This window comes from Cavia porcellus, unplaced genomic scaffold (assembly GCF_034190915.1).
Source record: "Cavia porcellus strain 051 isolate PalLab524CR breed Dunkin Hartley unplaced genomic scaffold, mCavPor4.1 scaffold_5, whole genome shotgun sequence".
Taxonomy (NCBI): Eukaryota; Metazoa; Chordata; class Mammalia; order Rodentia; family Caviidae; genus Cavia; species Cavia porcellus.
The window spans coordinates 79,736,106-79,752,839 of record NW_026947488.1 but is presented as its reverse complement, the minus strand read 5'-3'; the positions used below and the strand labels follow the sequence as shown (position 1 = coordinate 79,752,839).

General features: G+C 42.0%; 1 protein-coding gene and 1 pseudogene across 1 annotated transcript in view; both read right to left on the bottom strand.

The window, feature by feature from the left end:
- Window positions 1-885: 885 nt before the first annotated feature.
- Window positions 886-16,734, bottom strand: part of Arhgef26 (Rho guanine nucleotide exchange factor 26) — a 123,315-nt gene continuing 107,466 nt past the window's right edge. Inside the window, exons 12-14 of the mRNA XM_013159884.3 lie at window positions 5,162-5,229; window positions 3,842-3,946; window positions 886-3,042 (exon numbers count right to left, since the gene is read on the bottom strand). Coding sequence (XP_013015338.2) covers window positions 2,900-3,042; window positions 3,842-3,946; window positions 5,162-5,229 — 316 coding nt within the window. The 3' untranslated portion in view covers window positions 886-2,899. The remainder of the gene's footprint in view (window positions 3,043-3,841; window positions 3,947-5,161; window positions 5,230-16,734) is intronic.
- On the bottom strand, window positions 5,237-16,734 carry LOC134476122 (ubiquitin-conjugating enzyme E2 D3-like; annotated as a pseudogene).

Sequence of the window (16,734 nt, the reverse complement as noted above, 5' to 3'; positions counted from 1 at the left end):
GAAAGGCCTCTAGAAGCTGTGGGCAGGACGGAGCTGACAGCCAGCAGAAGATAAGGATCTCAGTTCTACAACTGCAAGGAGGTGAATTCTGATAGCAATAAACATGAAGGAAGACACCAAGTTTTGCTGAGAAACTAGGTAACACACTGATTACTGCCATGTGAGCCTCTAGTAAGACAACCCATACTATCCTGGAATGGTCTGGAGAACTATCAGAGTATTGTTTTGAGACACAAATTTTGTAGTAATTTTTTAGATGACCCTAGCAGACTAATACAGGATTCATCTTTTGCCTCCCACCAAGATTCATAAGGTGACAAAACTTTATAGCCACAATGATCTAGATATTGAGCGGCAAAGTGAATATTAAAATATGCTCCACAGGGCAACAATAAGGGGTCTGGGCACTGTTTAAGATAAGCTGTACATCCTGCAGTTTTCAGCTAACAATAGAAGAAACAGCACGAAGAGGAAACAAAACAAGAAAGAACACTTCCAGTCTTCCAGGGTAGCCAATGCCAGCATGTACTCAACGAGATGTGATTAGTAACCTGGGCCAGGTATGTTAATGCATGCCTGTATTCCCAGCACTCTGGGAGGCTGAGCCAGGAGGATCACACATTCAAGACCAGACTGGACAACTTATCAACAGCCTGTTGAAAAACAAAAAGGACTGATGGTGAGCCCCATGCAAAGGTCCTGAGTTCAATTCCTTGTACTGAAAAAAAAAAAAAAAAACTCCTGAAATGTTAAGTTACCATTATCGTTTGAATACAACTTTGATTTAGCAAAAAATTCAGAAAACCATACTCTACAAAAAGTAGTAATTAATTCACACCAATACAAAGAGACAAATATATACAAAATCTTTATACAGTCACAAAATTTTTAAAGTGTACAAGCAACTCAGTTTATTGAAACAAAGACAGCATTTTTGTTTTCCATTAATGAAGTCACTGTACAATTCAGAGACAGTATTCAAAGAAATGGAACTAGCTTTGAAAATATGTTACAAACAACTGTAGGTTGATGTGAAACGTGAATAGTGTTAACTTCTGTACAGAAATATTTTAGTAACTGTATTAATCTGCTTGCTAATTAAGGCTTTGATTTATGAACTGCACATACTTCCAAAACTGTTTAACACTTGCACTATAAATTAATTCACAGGATTCATATAGTTTTTCTAACTTCAACCAGTTATTAGCAAAAATAATACAAAATGGTCGCCTTGCAAGTAACAAGTTTACCTTCCTTTGTAAATAAAACATTATATTAAATTACAATTTCCTAGCTGCTGCTCTAGAAAATTCGTGACATTATTAAAGAGGAGCAGACTTTCTTTTTACAAACACCAGGAGGCCCCTTGCTGTGGCCTGTTGCTATTGCTTACTCACTACTTTCTAAGGTCTCCCAAAACACTCAGGGCCTGGGCTGTCATTTGAAGTCCATGGAGGTTCAGGTAGATGACAGCAGTCCGAGAGTAAAACAGTCCACGGCCAGGTAAGGTGTGCAGCTGAGAGCCAGGCACACTTATCTAAGCATAGGGTTTCTGTAACCTTACGGTCCAGATCACTGTTTAGCAGATACAGGGTGCGACAGTATTTTAGAGGGTGCCAGCTTTTATGCCATCGTTGAGAGCAGAGAGGGAGCATACAGTAAAAATCATTTACCCTCTCCCCGTCTTCCAAACCATATCTCTTTATGAGACCTATTATTATTATTATTATTATTATTATTATTGTCTTTTTCCTTTTTATCGGTACTGGGATCTAACTCATGATTGCCTGCTTACAAGGCAGGTGCTTATGCCGCTGAGCTAAATCCCCAGCCCCTTATGAGACCTATTATTAAACATGGTATCTCAACCTGCCCTGGTGGAAGAAATAAAGTTATCTAGATACTGATAGTTGAGACTTCTAACCCAGCAAGCAAGGATTTTAAGTGTAACTAGAACAGATTCTTATTAAGATCAAAATATTTCAAGTAGTTATTGTATTGGCCTCTGGATAACTTCAAAGGTTGCATTTTCCCTTTCTTGAGATTGTTACAGAGTGTCCTACCTCATTTCCTATTTGGAAATAAGTAGGGGACAGGTAAGAATCCTGCATTATTAAAGGCGGAGCAGCCTCATGTCAGTATTTTATCAGCTTATCCGTTCACCTGGTAACATTAAAAAAGATATTCAGGACCCTGTCCAGTGTTCAGGATTTTCTACACATGTGAGCCATCTAAATTCTGTGTTTAAATAGCTTAGGTTTATTAAACTACGTTTTTCTAAGACCAATATTGAATGAGATGGATTTTAAAAAAACAAACCCTTAAAGGGAGGCTCCTTACTTTCCATCTAATGAGGAAAATGGGAGCAAAAATTCAAGTGTCAATGTCCCATTCCGGGGAAGTGATTTAGGAAAACCTGACAGCTCGCCTCTGAACTCTCAACATAGCTTTAGAATCAGATGTTTAAAAAAAAAAGGAAAAAATATTTACAAAACTTGGTACTCCTTAGAAACAAAATTTTGCTAATACTTGGAAAACCATATAAAGAAATATTTAAGGGAGAATAGTAATATTCTTAGCAAAGTGAGCATTAAGACAACCAGGACATAGCCCTATGTATAAATTATGCCAGGATGCCATGAAAGTAGGAGGTGCTGAGACTGCCTGGTCCGTGAAGTGGGTGGCTCTGAGGACCAGAATAGGTTCACCAAGGGATCATCATGCAAGAACTGAGTTTGTGCATTAACTAGCTGTTCTTCGGAGATCAGAACATCTTGGCAAGCTTAAAGGCAAGTGTTTTTATTTTTTTTTTAAGTTAAATAGATGGTGATGAAGTTAACAGTACAACCAGTCCACTAGCCTGTCGTGCAAATCTCGCAGTAAAATGCCATCTCAGAGGTTACACGTTGGTCTCAAGTCCTAGCAAACGTCCCATTCTCTCCACGTTTTTGTCGATTATAGCTTGACATGTTATCTCCTTGGCACATTCCATAGGAAACCAGCCCCTTTCTCCATCTCGAAGTCGTTCCCCCTCATACCAGCCTGCAAAGAAGAAGACAGTTTGCTCTTTGTATCTGGTGGAGTGTCACTGCACCAGGCTCTAAGGAAGAGGTCAGGATGGCTTAGAGGCAGCATCTCTGTGCCACTGGGTACCACGGTGACCAAAGGTGAGCAGAGAAGGCTAGAAGGAGGCTGTAAGGAGCCTAAAAGTATGTGAACTAGTGTTGAACTGAGGAAGAGCATTCTTTGGGTAGGGGTAGCAGAAAAAAATTCCTTTTGAAAGCAAGAAAGAACCTTTGGAATTAACAAGTAGATCACTAGGGAAATGCGAAAGAAAACCTTTCATGGTTCCTCTTGAATAATACCATGTGACTGTATGCCTATCCAAAAGTAAATGTGCAGATAAATGAAGACATGCATGAAAAATAAGAAAACTGAAGGAAGGTACAAAAAGATCAAAGTCAGGCAGGGTAAGTTTCCAAATCTATCAAAGTCCTTAAAACGCTTCTCTAAGTCATCTTTAGGACTCTGAAAAAGAACTGCTTTGGGAAATGAAATCCGGGGAAAGAGGAAATGAGAATGGAGAAGAAGGGGCTAGGGATGTAGCTCAGTGGTGTGTGCCTGCCTGGCAAGCGCAAGGTCGTAAGTTCTATCCCCAGTACCAAAAAAAAAAGGAGAAGTAAAGCTGGCCTTAGATTGAGGGGCCAGTACATGTGAGTTCAAACATTAATGCATCAGGATATGGAATATGAGTGTTGATGACAAAATAAAACTCCTGGGGTCTATGGTTCTTTGAATGCTGGCCACAAGTTCCTCAAAAAAAAAAACCACACCCACTCACCATCTCCAACACGCTGATAAATGAGGACCACATCCGCCACCTGCAGGGAGAGTTCATCTGGCTGCTTGGCAGTGAACGATCTAATGATCTCCACCTGGGTCAGGGCTGCAAGAAAGGGGACACACTGAGCTTCCAGCGGCAGAGGAGGTAGGAGACTCATACAAAGCAGCAGTGTTCATTAACTCAATTCTTCTGCATGGTTTGGAGCTGGCACTGACAGAAGAAGGCTGGCTTGTTCCAGAGGTAGAAGGTTTTTTCTAGGAATTCTCTTGTTTGGCTACAAGTGTTAGAATTACAGAAACTCAGATCCAAAAGGTTTTTGATGGTGCGTCATTAGTCATGTCATGCCCCGGCACAGAAGGCAACCATTATGCACTGGAGAAACTGAGGCAAGAGAGAGTAGATGATATGCCAAGGCTGTGCAGCTGATGATAAAGTCAGTAACATCCAACTCTCATCCAGAGTGTGTGCCCACTTCACCAGGTAGCAGCGTATGTGCCATTTCGATGAAGCTCAATAATAACATAGGCACCCATTAAAAGCTTATGAGGAGTTTTAGACTGCCTGCCCCAAATGCTAAAATGAACATGAAACAACTTCAGTGATTAGGTGCTGACTCACATGACTATTTTTAATGTAAGTTTATTTCACACCAATCACTGTGGCTTTGACTTCAGGAGCTATGATGTTTGAGTGCTCCAAGATAACTAGCTTTGCTTCTGCAATCCTTCAGGTTGACTTTGTAGCTAAAATCACCAGAAGTACATCGACGTTAAGGAGATGATGAATAGGCAAAGACACCAACATGAACTGCAATAGTTCCGAATAGTTCTCTGGTAGAACAAAATATACTTAAAGGTCAAAAGGGAAAATTAAGTGATTTTCTTTAGGTTGAAAACTTTCAGACTATTAATGAAAAGAAGGCTTGAATTTGCAACAGTTTTCCACTGACAGCAGTCAAAAATTTAAGAGCTTTATAGATCAAACAGGGCTTTCATCATATGTAATTTACCTTAATCCTCACAATAATCCCACTTTATATATAAAATCATGTACCTGACTTTCAGATGATTAAATAGGTTCAAGAAGGCTAAGCAACAATTTTCTATGTTTATATAACAAAGAAGAACGGCATCTTGGATTTGAATTGAGATCCCCGGACTTCCAAAGCTGGGATCAGCAGCACTGTTGTAAGGCTTCCAGAAGGAAGGCAACCTGGGGTGAAATTTAGGAAGCCAGGACTGTGGGGTGTACGCCGCGACCAGCAGGGGGCACAGCGCCTCCATGTCCCCGGTCAGGCTGCCCCTGCAGGAAACTTACAGGTCCGGTCTGGAGGCTGCTTCCCGCTGCTGTGTCCGAGGGCAGTGATCCAGCGGGCACGTTCGCTCCTAAACACAAAGGCAGAGTCAGCTGAGAGAGTCAAGGTGTTCAGACACCGAACAGACTATGTGCTGGACGCCCGGTGCAAACCCATTCCCAGGAAACACCAGAGAGATCCCAGACCAGGGAAAGGACTGGTGTTCAAAACAAACGTAAGAATTATTTAAAAACAGACAGGGCACTATTCATGTCAAAAGATTAAAAATAAATTTGGTTAGTTATTGATTGGATGAGATGTCTCATATAACAGTTATGTCATAAAGTACTCATGATTACAATCACAAATGGCTATATAGCACACTCATAATCTGATGTTTAAATCTCTCTCTCTCTCTCTCTCTCTTGACTGAGTCTTGCTATATAGTTTGGGCTGGGCTGGCCTTGAATTCACTTTGTAGCCCAGGCTGGTGATCGCCCTGCCTCAGCCTTCCAATTGCTGGGATTACAGATGTCTACACCATGCTTGGCTTGATGTGTTTCACTTTTCGAGAAAGTAAATTTCATTTGTAAGAAAATCAGGAAAAGCACTACTTTTCTTTCCCATATATTCAAACAATTTTGGAAAAGACAGTGAATTATATACAACCAACTTTGAAGCTGGTATTCTTTGACTACATTTAAACTGTTCTCAAATGCTTTTTTGTGTGTCAAGTGTTAAGGATTCAATTTAGGAACTTCTCATGCTAAGCAAAAGCTCAACCACTGGGCTGTGTTCCTAAACCTTAAACACTTCAAACTGGTACAGCTACAACTCCAGCCCATAAAAGAGGGGGAAAGCCCCCAAGACTCCATAATAAAATAGTAAACTCGAATTACATGAAATAAAATAATTGATAAAGGATCCAGTGTTTCAAATAACCAAGCACTGCTCCATAATATAATAATTCTTAGTTTTGTATTTTGAAGATCCAATGCAGTATTAGAATTGCAATTAATTTTCACACTTAAACACACATTCACACTTAAATCACTTCAGAAGCATTCATTAAATCCATACAGGCCAGATACAAGCACCTGACATCCATTATTTCCAGTAATCCTCCCAAAACGTGATCTCAAGTATAATGGGAAGGTGAGACAGAAGTCCTAGGTAAGGACTTAAATCAAGGTCGATCTCCACTCCACCATCCTTCTTCCTTACCAAAGGACACCGTTAGCCCAATACTTGAAACTTTTTCTTTCTCTTATAATAGCTCGCATAAGCATGAGTCATTTGTAGGAAAATGGGTGAACCTTTGAAACCACGTTAAATGAAACAAATCAGAAACATAAGCCTAAATACACTGGCGTGGTTTCCTTTATGTGAGAAGCCCAAAGTATAAATAAATTAGAGTATAAATAATAATAGATAATAGGAAACAGGGAGATACTCTGCAGAATAGATGGAATCATTATGTACTGCAAACATACACCAATAAAAAAAATTTTTTTGTATTGGGGATCGAGCTCATGACTTTGTGCTTGCCAGGCAGTAAAAATAAATTTTTAATAAAATACATGTTTAAAAAATAAAGTTCCTTGTTCCTGTGGCTGTATCATGGCCTGTCTGCTCTTAGATAACTGCTTCCCTTTTCACTCAGTATGCCTACTCAATATGGCCGTTTAAAGCTTTTTGTTGTTGCTGAGAGATAACGTAACAAAATACACTGTACTCATAAGTGGATACAGCTCTGTCCTGCTAACTTACATACACCCAGATGTAACATGCTGCCAGTCAGTAACCAACTGCTTCAGTCCAAGGGTAGCCGCAGCTCAGAGTCCTTTCTCTGCAGACTGAGCTTGCCTGTTCTGTACTTTAGAAGATGGAACTCAACAGCACATACGCTTTCACATGTGGCTTTTTTTTTGCTCAGTATATCCACCGAGTGTTGAAAACACAGGCCTCCGTTCCTCCAAGTACACCTACACTTCCGTTCTTATCCTGGTTAGACTATCCTGTCCCTGAGGAACGGAACGCCTGTGCACAGCTCTGTCTGATGGCTGGTCAGTGGAAAGTCTCATGAATTCAGTCACCTGATCTGTGTGATTCACTGCATTATCTCCATGCACGGTCTGACATGGAACACGAGGTCTTAGTAAACCTCTGCTAACAAACCAATCACAGCACTTAACACACACTGAATCCTAATCTGCATTCACCTGTCTGCTTCTCCTCCCAAACCATAAACCCTGGCTGCTCAGGAATTAGGTCTTATTCTAAAAAACTGTAAGAAGTCCCTATGTGCTAGATATGATGCCAAGTAACTTACAAGTATCATCTCTTCTAATCTTTACAACAAACTTGGAAAGAAAACATTGCCATTTTTAAAAGCAGATCTGGAGAGGCAAATTCCTACTCGCAGACAGTGTGTGACCAAGGAAGTGGTGTCTGTCCCCTAGTAGGTGCTTATAAAACAAAGAAGAAAGGCATTTAGGTGGAAACTCTATTCTGAAACAAACCTGCTTAAAACAAGGCTTGGCCCTGTCAAGCTGGTGTGTCAAGTAGTGACAGGCACAATTTTATACAGAAACTGATGACACTGTCCTACTTTTAAAAACTCTGTCTCTCTCCAGTACCAGGCCAAGTGCTTTACAGTGCTTTTAGGAGGCAAGAGTAAAGTACAACTTCCTTTAAAACAATCCCCAGGCAAATACTTTAATCTCTGGTTCCTTTTTGTTGGGGTATGATCTGTATTATATTCAGGCTCAACTAGAATTTCCAAAATTAAAACGAAATAATATTTCACAGACAGGAGTTGCTCCCCCAGGGGAATCAACATGATTCATTTGTGTCTCTGTGTGCTATACCAGAGCAAGTTGGGATCACCCTGGGATCACCACGGCATCTTTGCCTTCCCGGAGCCTCTGGAGCAATCTGAAGCCAGACACACAGACAGCTTCCTAAGCGAGCCTGTCTCTGGTTGGCGTGGCCAGTTTCACTCTGCCACAGTTACTGGCAATCCAGATGAAATCTTTCATTCCTGTGGCATGCTGCCTGGATGCTAATGGCATCCCTTAGACACAGCGGCCCCTTGCAGGGACTCCAGAGGACAGAACAAGACACTCCTTGTTACCCTTGCCGAAAGGAGGAGCTTCTCCAAACAGCTTCAATTGAGTCAATCCCACCCCCTCTTAGAAGCTGTCAAACCTCACGACTTCCCCTGGGGCTTCTAGGAGCCCCGCCAAGCAGCTCCCTCCTACCACAAAGCCTAAAGCATCTCCAGAGCGGGGAGGAGACTCACTCATTCACTGAAGACAGAAGTCTAAGAACAAGAAAAGCCAGGGCATGGGCATCCCCATTAGCAAATTTAGTTATCAAATACATCATTCAGTCACTGACATCTGTTTTGTCCAGGGATATTATAAAACAATAAAGATGAACTTGGAACCTACCTCACACTGAGGTCAGCCTCTTCCCTTTTCCCAAAGTGACAAGACAAGAAAGTGCACTCACATAAATCAGTACTTCCCACACATCAACTTCCAAGGTTCAGCTGATGACTGTTCCTTTTTCAACCAGCACTCACAGGGTGCACAAGCCCTGTGCTAGGTTGGGTTGCAAAGGGAATAAAATAAGGTTCCATGCTCCTCACAGCTCTCAAAACAAAGGGGAGAACGGTCACAAACTCCAATATAGCTTGAAGTGTTCTGAGACAGAACATTCTACATTGACTCCCCTACAGTAGAGGGAGAAGGAAGACTTCCTTAAGAAGGGTCTCTTAAGTATCTGTGGGTGCAGCCCCTCCCCAGTTCTCTGTGAGAAGCAGGAGTCAGCTGCTGGTACCTCATCCTGCCTCTCATCTTACTGATCAATAAGCAAACAGCAAACTTAATTACTTAGCACTCAAAGATACAGAGTCAGCTTCTCCCTGGATACCAGACAACTACGAGGAAAACCAAACCTGGACCGAGACAGTGGGAAGTGAGTTTCGAAACAACAGATGTCACCACGGGCAGGCTGCTCCTGATTTCTCAGTGGGAGAAACCTTAGTGGCTCTTCAACCTCCCTTCTGTCCTCCCTCAGACCGAACTACTTAGCTACCTGTGTTCCTTCTTATTAGCCAGGAGACTCTGGGCTTGTTTCAGAAACTTCCATACCCATGGCTTCTGACAAAAATAAATAAATAAACAAATCATATCCCCAAAAAAAGACTGAGAAGATGGTGTTTTCATCCATTCCTTTACTCATTCAGTGTAAAACTAGTCTGGTTTCACACACTGATCTAAGAAAGAAAATCCACAGGGTTAAAAAAAAGTCATTGTGAATGCTGTGACACAAAACCTCCTAAAGCTGCATTCTAGCTCCATTTACCTAATGTAAAAATTCTCACCTAAGCACAATAATATTCTTGGTCCACTAAAAAGAATTCTAAAATTTAGAACTCATGATATGCCGTTAAAATGTTTATAGCACCAAATAGCTCTTGAGACCTAAAGCCTGGTCTGAAATCTTTATGTTAACCTGAATTGGGTCAATTATCTGTTGATAGCTGATTAAAAGTGCTTACAGATAAAAGATACACGTCACTCCCTTCTACTTGGCTGGTCAGTGGTGAGGATCACACAAATCAAATACTGCTTGGACTTAGATTCAAGATTCAACAAGGGAAAAAATACTACAACCTGAGATAAACACATTTTTCCATAGAAACTGTCTTCTCTGTACTGTGATTTTTCTCAAAAGGACGGAAGAGTATGATTGCATCTGAGATAGGATTTACAATTTTATTCCAACCCATTTATTTCCTGTTGTTAATTAAATCACTGACAGAAGCAGGAATAGCACAACGACTCCCTGCAGACAATGCCCCTCTGTGGGGACGCCCAGCAACTGGGTGTCTGGAGGGCCCAGGGCACCACCAAATTCATTAGGCTCCTCACTGTCTATGAAAGACACTTAAAGGAGAATCTGTGAGTGTGGCTAAAGTTAATTCTCTCCTCTACAACGGCTAAAGAAGTTTGTGTTCATCACTGCACACATCCTGGACACCTCATCACTGTGTACAGCAGACTCCAATGACGGTCAAGTCCTTCTATAAATGCAGGAAACTAAGAACATCTCTTGCCACAGGGCTGCCTGTGCCAGCTGCAACTGTCTGTGCGTCATTTTAATGAAGCCAGACAAAAGGGAGCTCTCCGCTCCTGCATTCCTCTTGCAAAGCCCAGAGGGAAAAGACAGGACAGTAGTAAAACATTCCTCCTTTGTCTTTTTCTCTGTATTTCTTACAGACTATTGTGCCCCAGGCAGTACAATGACTTAAAAATCTGTAACAGGCAAGCAAACATAACCCAGTATACAGGGCATGGATGCACAACCTACAAATTGTTTTAAAATATTCTTAATAGCAAAAGTTGGAAAACAAGTGGAATTTGGTGTGAAGGCACCTGTCTGTAACCCTGAGGCTGAGGCAGGAGGGTTGGAAGTTCAGGTTCAGTCTAGGCAAGTAAACAACTTACAAAAACCCTATCTTTTTCTTTCTTTCTTTCTTTTCTTTATTCTTTTAGCTTTTAAGAGAGGCTCTCACTATATAGTTCAGGCTGGCCTTGAACTAACTCTGTCACCCAGGCTGGTCTCCAACTTGCAGCAGTCCTCCTGTCTCATTCTCCTAAGTGATGGGATTACAGAAATGCACTGCTACACCTAAAAACAAGGTCTTGTCTTTTAAAAACAAAGGGCTGAGGGGGGAGGCTTAGTGAAAATGGCCATTGGTCAATGCCCAGTAACAAAAAAAAGGAGAGAGAGGAAAGGAGACAGAGACAGAGACAAGAAAGGGGATGATGAGATTTGGGGAAAAGTAGTTCCAGTAGCAAGAAGAGGGGAACTGAGCTGCTCGTTTAGCTCAGCAGGCACAAGTGCTTGCCTGGCAAGTGCAAGGTCATGAGTTCAATCCTCGATATGAAAACAACAAAAAAAAAAAAAAACAGGGGCTGGGGGTTTAGCTCAGTGGCATAAGCGCCTACCTTGCAAGTAGGCAGTCGTGAGTTCGATCCCTGGTACCGATAAAAAGGAAAAAGACCAAAAAAAAAAAAAAAAAAAAAAAAGAAAACAAACAAACAAACAAACAAAAAAAAAACAAAGGCAATGAACAAAGAGTAGTATTTCTTTATATGCAGCTACCACTTCACTTTGACTTGGTATAGAAAAGCTAATTATTTACTTTGGGGCTCAATCACGAAAGTATTTACTGGGGACCTGCTGTGTACAAACCTCCACTCTCAAAGGATAAGAATGCTAATCAAGCCCACTGGGGACAAGGAGACAGCAGGACTGACAGGAAAAGAAGGGTGCGGAGGCTGTTAGGGTGTTGCAGAGGTAAGAGCCCATGGCTGATGGAGAGATGCAAAAGACTCCTGCGCAGGAAGCCCTGGGAGAGGCGGCGTCTGTTCAGCCAGAGAGAGCATCAAAATGGCGCCACAGCCAGGTCAGGAAATGTCAGGGAAAGCAGCAGGTAGTGGAAAGGACCGGTTTCAGACAAGCTGCATTTCTGAAGAGAAGAAAGGAATGGTTCCAGCTGTGGGAGGCCAGCTAAGGATGAGATGCTCAGGAAGGCGGATCTTGGTGTGGGGGTGGAAGAGGCCCCTGGCTGGTAGCTTCTCTGGAAGACTACAATCTCTTACTAGAAAGAACACTAGACTGTCAGGCCCTTCAGGTTCCAGCTGGTTCTAGCTTTGGCAACAACTCACTTCCTGTGTGCCTTCAGGCAAAGCTCCCCACCTCTGTGAGTCTCACTTCACATCAGAGGAAAAATGAGTTGGACTATTTAATTAATTAATTAGTTTTACTTTTCTAATAAATATGTATCATAGAGTTGGGGTCACAAAACATTTTGCTGCCTAAATGAGACATTTTCAAATGTCAGAGAGAAAGCTATTCATCCCTTCAGCAGGATAATACAGAACCACTGATTCTGGAGAAACTCAGACATTCATTTGCTTGCCTGGCCTCCACTCATCCTTCAGCTCAGAGGGAACACTCTGGATCCCTTTTTCACATTCCAGAGCTGGCCAGTGCCTGGCTCACCCAGATGCTACTTCCTGTTGGTGAGCATTCCTGCATTCTTTACTTAATCATAGTCACTGATCTGTTCTTCCCATGCGAAAAGAAGCTGAAGTGTCCTGTGCCAATCCATTGCCCCCACCCTACAACTGCTTTTGCACTCTGTATTGTTTTCAGGTAGCTTCCTTCCCTACTGGCACAATTTTTCAAAGAAAGTAAATATTTATGTATGAATCCCATTCTTTTTTAGGTGAAAGAACTGGTACCCAAAGAGTAAATGTGACTGGTCTGGAGGTCTGCAATTACTCAAAGTCAGAGTGGGAACACTGGCCCCTGTTTCTTCAATAGACTGTCAATGGATCACATCAATCAAATAAGACATAAAAGAGAGAAAATCCAAAAAAACACATACTAATCCATGTATTTCACAAATCTTGGGAGGAACATGTTCTTTACAGATCCAAACTGCTCAAAAATGGACAACTCACACTGTGAAGAAAAGACAAATAGCTTAAAAAAGAGCACACGCCTGCAATCCCAGCACTCAGGAGACGGGCAGTAGGATTGTGGCAAGTTCAAGACCAGCCTAGGCTACAAAGTGAGCTCAAAGCCGCTATAAAACTGTGTAGTGAGACTTTGTCTCAAAAAGACAATAATTAATTAATTAATTAATTAAACAATAAAAAGATAAATTTTTTTGAAAAGATAAAAGTATTTGAGCAGATAACATTTATGACTGATTTAAACATTATGCACGTATCAAAAATTATACAATACCTCAATAGGTACAAAGTTTATGTTTTTATGTGTCAGCTAAAAAGATAAAAGAGCCCAGGGATATAGCTCAGCAGCACAAGTGCCTGCTTGGCATGTGCAAGACCCTGAGTTTGAATCCCAGCACACGCACACACACAAAACCATTTAAAACCAGGTATCCCAGAACTGACCAACAGATATTGATTGTACAATTTGCTAGGATTTTGAACAGCCAATCGTTTTTTTTCAAGGAAAGCACAGCTTAATTATAATGTATTTTCTTTCAACATCAATGCTATTTTCTGTCTCATAAGCATTTCCATTTATTTGTTTCTCAACTGTAATTGAGGACAGAAGGGGGAGGAAGAAAAAAACAGAGTCACTCCTTCTGTGCTCAAAGGAGCCCTCTACTCCTCTGCACCCTCTGGAATGTTCCCTTGGTATTAATTAAAGAGCTACAAATATGAATCAGACCCATGGGCTTATGGGTGATATAAATAAAGATTCTGAGAATATGTCTGACTAAGGAAATGAACAGCCTTTCAGTCCATGGCAAGATCAAAAGACGAGAGTAAGACACGCTACAGAATGTCTCAGGAAAGGAGCTAGCCTTGTCATAAAAGAACTGGACATATTCGCTTCCTTGGAACAGTTTAAGAAACAAGTGATAGAGATTTCATAAATTATGAATGAGACAGGAAAAACTCTGCTGCTATGTTAGCTAGGCCTGAAAAAAGAACAATCCTTGTAAACAGAGACAAAAGGAAAACATAAGAGAAAACCAAGAAAACTTTCACCATTACTAAATATATGAGAAGGGAGCCTCCGGTTTCTCAGAAATCGCTAGTTTGTCTGGGTAAGTACTAATGTCCAAAGCGGTTAGGTCTTCTATCCTTAAAGTCATATAAAATCCAAAGACACAGAAAGTTAAATATTGCATGATTTCTTTCATCTGAGAAACCTAATTATAAATAAATTAAGGGTAAAATAAGTCAGACTTTTTGGAGTAGGGAGAAAATGGGAAAGAGGGAGGAGAATGGAAGGGAGAGGAAGAAAGAGGATGGAAAGTGACTGAGATATGTCACACGTATGTACTAGTCCTCCCAAACGAACGTAAACTTCATGTATTGCAGACATAAGACATGTTTAAAGTACAATGGGTATTTATTATTTTAAAAAATCCAAAGCTCAGATGTATTAATTTCATTTTTAAAAGAGGTTCCCTCAAACAAAAGAAGCCTAGTTCTGTCTTTACTGGCCAAGGGCATTAAATCACTTTCAGAGTGGAAAACAATGTCTTCCTCCGAGGCCCAGCCCTGCCCATGTGGCACACTGGTCACCTCACAGCCTGGCAGGGCAGCACCCGCCTATCCCTCCTCCCCGCAGCAAACCCAGGGGCACGCTGGGGAGGCTTGCAAGGATCTCAGGACAACTCCGGAACTCTAGTAAAAGACTTCTTTGTTTTACAGACAAACACATTAGGATGATGCTCATTTTCTTATTTACTCCTTCATGGTCATCTGGACTATTCTATGCCTCTTTATCAACCTGTCCTTAGCTTCCTCCAGCCTTGGGAACTTCGGGTGCCAAGAACTTGTGCTACGTGACTGTGTGATATTTTATCTGGATGCTTGGTAATTTTCACATTTTTCTTATATCACTCTCTAATAACCCAGGGATATTGTTAAAACACTCTTAAAAGCGGAGATGTCTTCCTGGGCACGGTGGCACAGGCCTGTAAGCGCAACACTCTGAGAAGCTGATGTAGGAGGATTGAAGGCTTGAGCCCAGCCCTGGCAATTTGTGACTTAGCCATATTTCAAAATAAAACGGGGCGGAGATGTCGCTAGGTGTGAAGGTCCTGCATTCAATCCCCAGAGCAAACAACATCATCAGCAAAAAAACAAACAACAAAACCAGGGGTGTCTCTTTGGGTATTTTATCGAAGATTTTTATTTTACCTTAACTAATTGCTTGTTTGTTGATTTTACAGTATAGGGGAGTAAATCTAGGGCCTTCCCACTGAACTACATGCCTAGCCCTGTTTTTTTTTTTTTTAATTTAAACTTTATTCCAGCTATAAAGCAGGTCATTCTGACTGTAAGCACCACATGGCATACTTCTGAGTCCATTCTAGGGAGATTCTGTTGTACTGGTCTGTTTTATAGGTCCGTGCAATCTCTGGCACTTGGGGGTCATCTGGGTTTGGATCACATAGCAGTGAGCCAATGGACCAAAGAACTTTAGAGCTAGTTAAAAGCAGGAGGCCACTGTGACCTTAGTATGCCGAGACCAGTGCTGCCATTCCTGTTAATATGTGAATGATACATTCTTGTTGTAAATGAGCCTTAGGTGGTCTGAAGAGGCAGTCCGCAGGAAAAGGAACTGTCAGGAAGTATACACCACCTTGCCTTGGGCTGTCATCAGATCCAGTGACTGTGGCTGTCTGGAAAAACCTCATCCCCAACTGGGCCTGTGACACTGTGCTGGAGGGTCACAGGCCAAATCACTAAATTCTTTGTTAAGCCGTTTCAGCACCATGGTCCATGCTGTCCTGGCCCCCAGTGCCCGCACATCCTCTGTCCTGCCATGTCTGGACGGTCCTTGGCTCAGACACAGTCCTCTTCACCGCACCCATCCTCTGTCCAATGCTGCGGCGGCGGGAGCCAGCACAGTTCAGCTGCCCAGGCCCAGCCGGCTCCTGCTCAAAACAGCACCCATGCCGACCTGAGGTCCCTCCAGGTGGGCCTAGCCATGTTTTTTCTTTTTATTATTATTATTTTATTTTGAGCCAAGATCTCTGTGCATCACTAAGCTGCCAGGTGGGGCTCACATTTGTGATCCTCCAGCTTCAGCCTCCCAGAGTGCTACCATATCCAGTTTTTTCTCTAAGATTTTGCTACAGCCCAATGGTTGCTATTCTCCAGTGGCCGATCCATTTTAATGCTTCCTTCATGAGAGACTTGGCAGATGAAGGGTAGAAGACAGAACCTGAGAGGGCAAAAATCAGGGAAAGTTCTTTCCTTTCACGTCTCCACTCTCTGAACTAACACAGTGCCTTCCTGGGCTGGATACCACAAGTTCTGGTTTCCACTTCTCAAACAAATAAATGGGTCGGCAATCTCTGAATGCACGGAATCACTAGGGTGCACCTAAAAACTAAGCACCCTTCACTCACTACAGTGTGAGAATGGCCGGCAGTAATTGCTCTGGTGGGGATTGTCAGTGGGTTTACCTAACACAGTATATTTCCCATCCAAGTACTAACCAGGCCTGACCCTGCTTAGCTTCTGAGATCAGACGAGATCGGGCACGTTCAGGGTGGTATGGCCATAGATCTAACACAGTATATCTCATTCTGTAATCTCTGGGCTTTCTATCTGAGACCAGGTGACTGAGAAATAACCTCAATCCCATTAGCTAAGACAACTTATGCCCTGGAGTCAAACCACCACCTGAGTCACAGCCCACTGAGGCTGATGATTCATATTTTGTCAAAAACCATAAAATGATTTTAAACCACTCTGTTAAAACAAAAAAACCACACTAACTGATGGACAGTGCATCCATCGGGGCACCATGGTGCAAAAAATAACCACAACCATTTCTTGAGATGTCGAGGATCACAATGCAAAGAACAGCATCTGTTTGTGGCACCCAGATGCCATGCTTAGTACTCAACAACAACAAAATGCTAGCCACTATTTCTAGAGTCTGTAGACACAGGGCAGCTGGGCGATGCGGAGGGAGAGCTGGTGTTCTGAGACCCTTTCCCTCCACA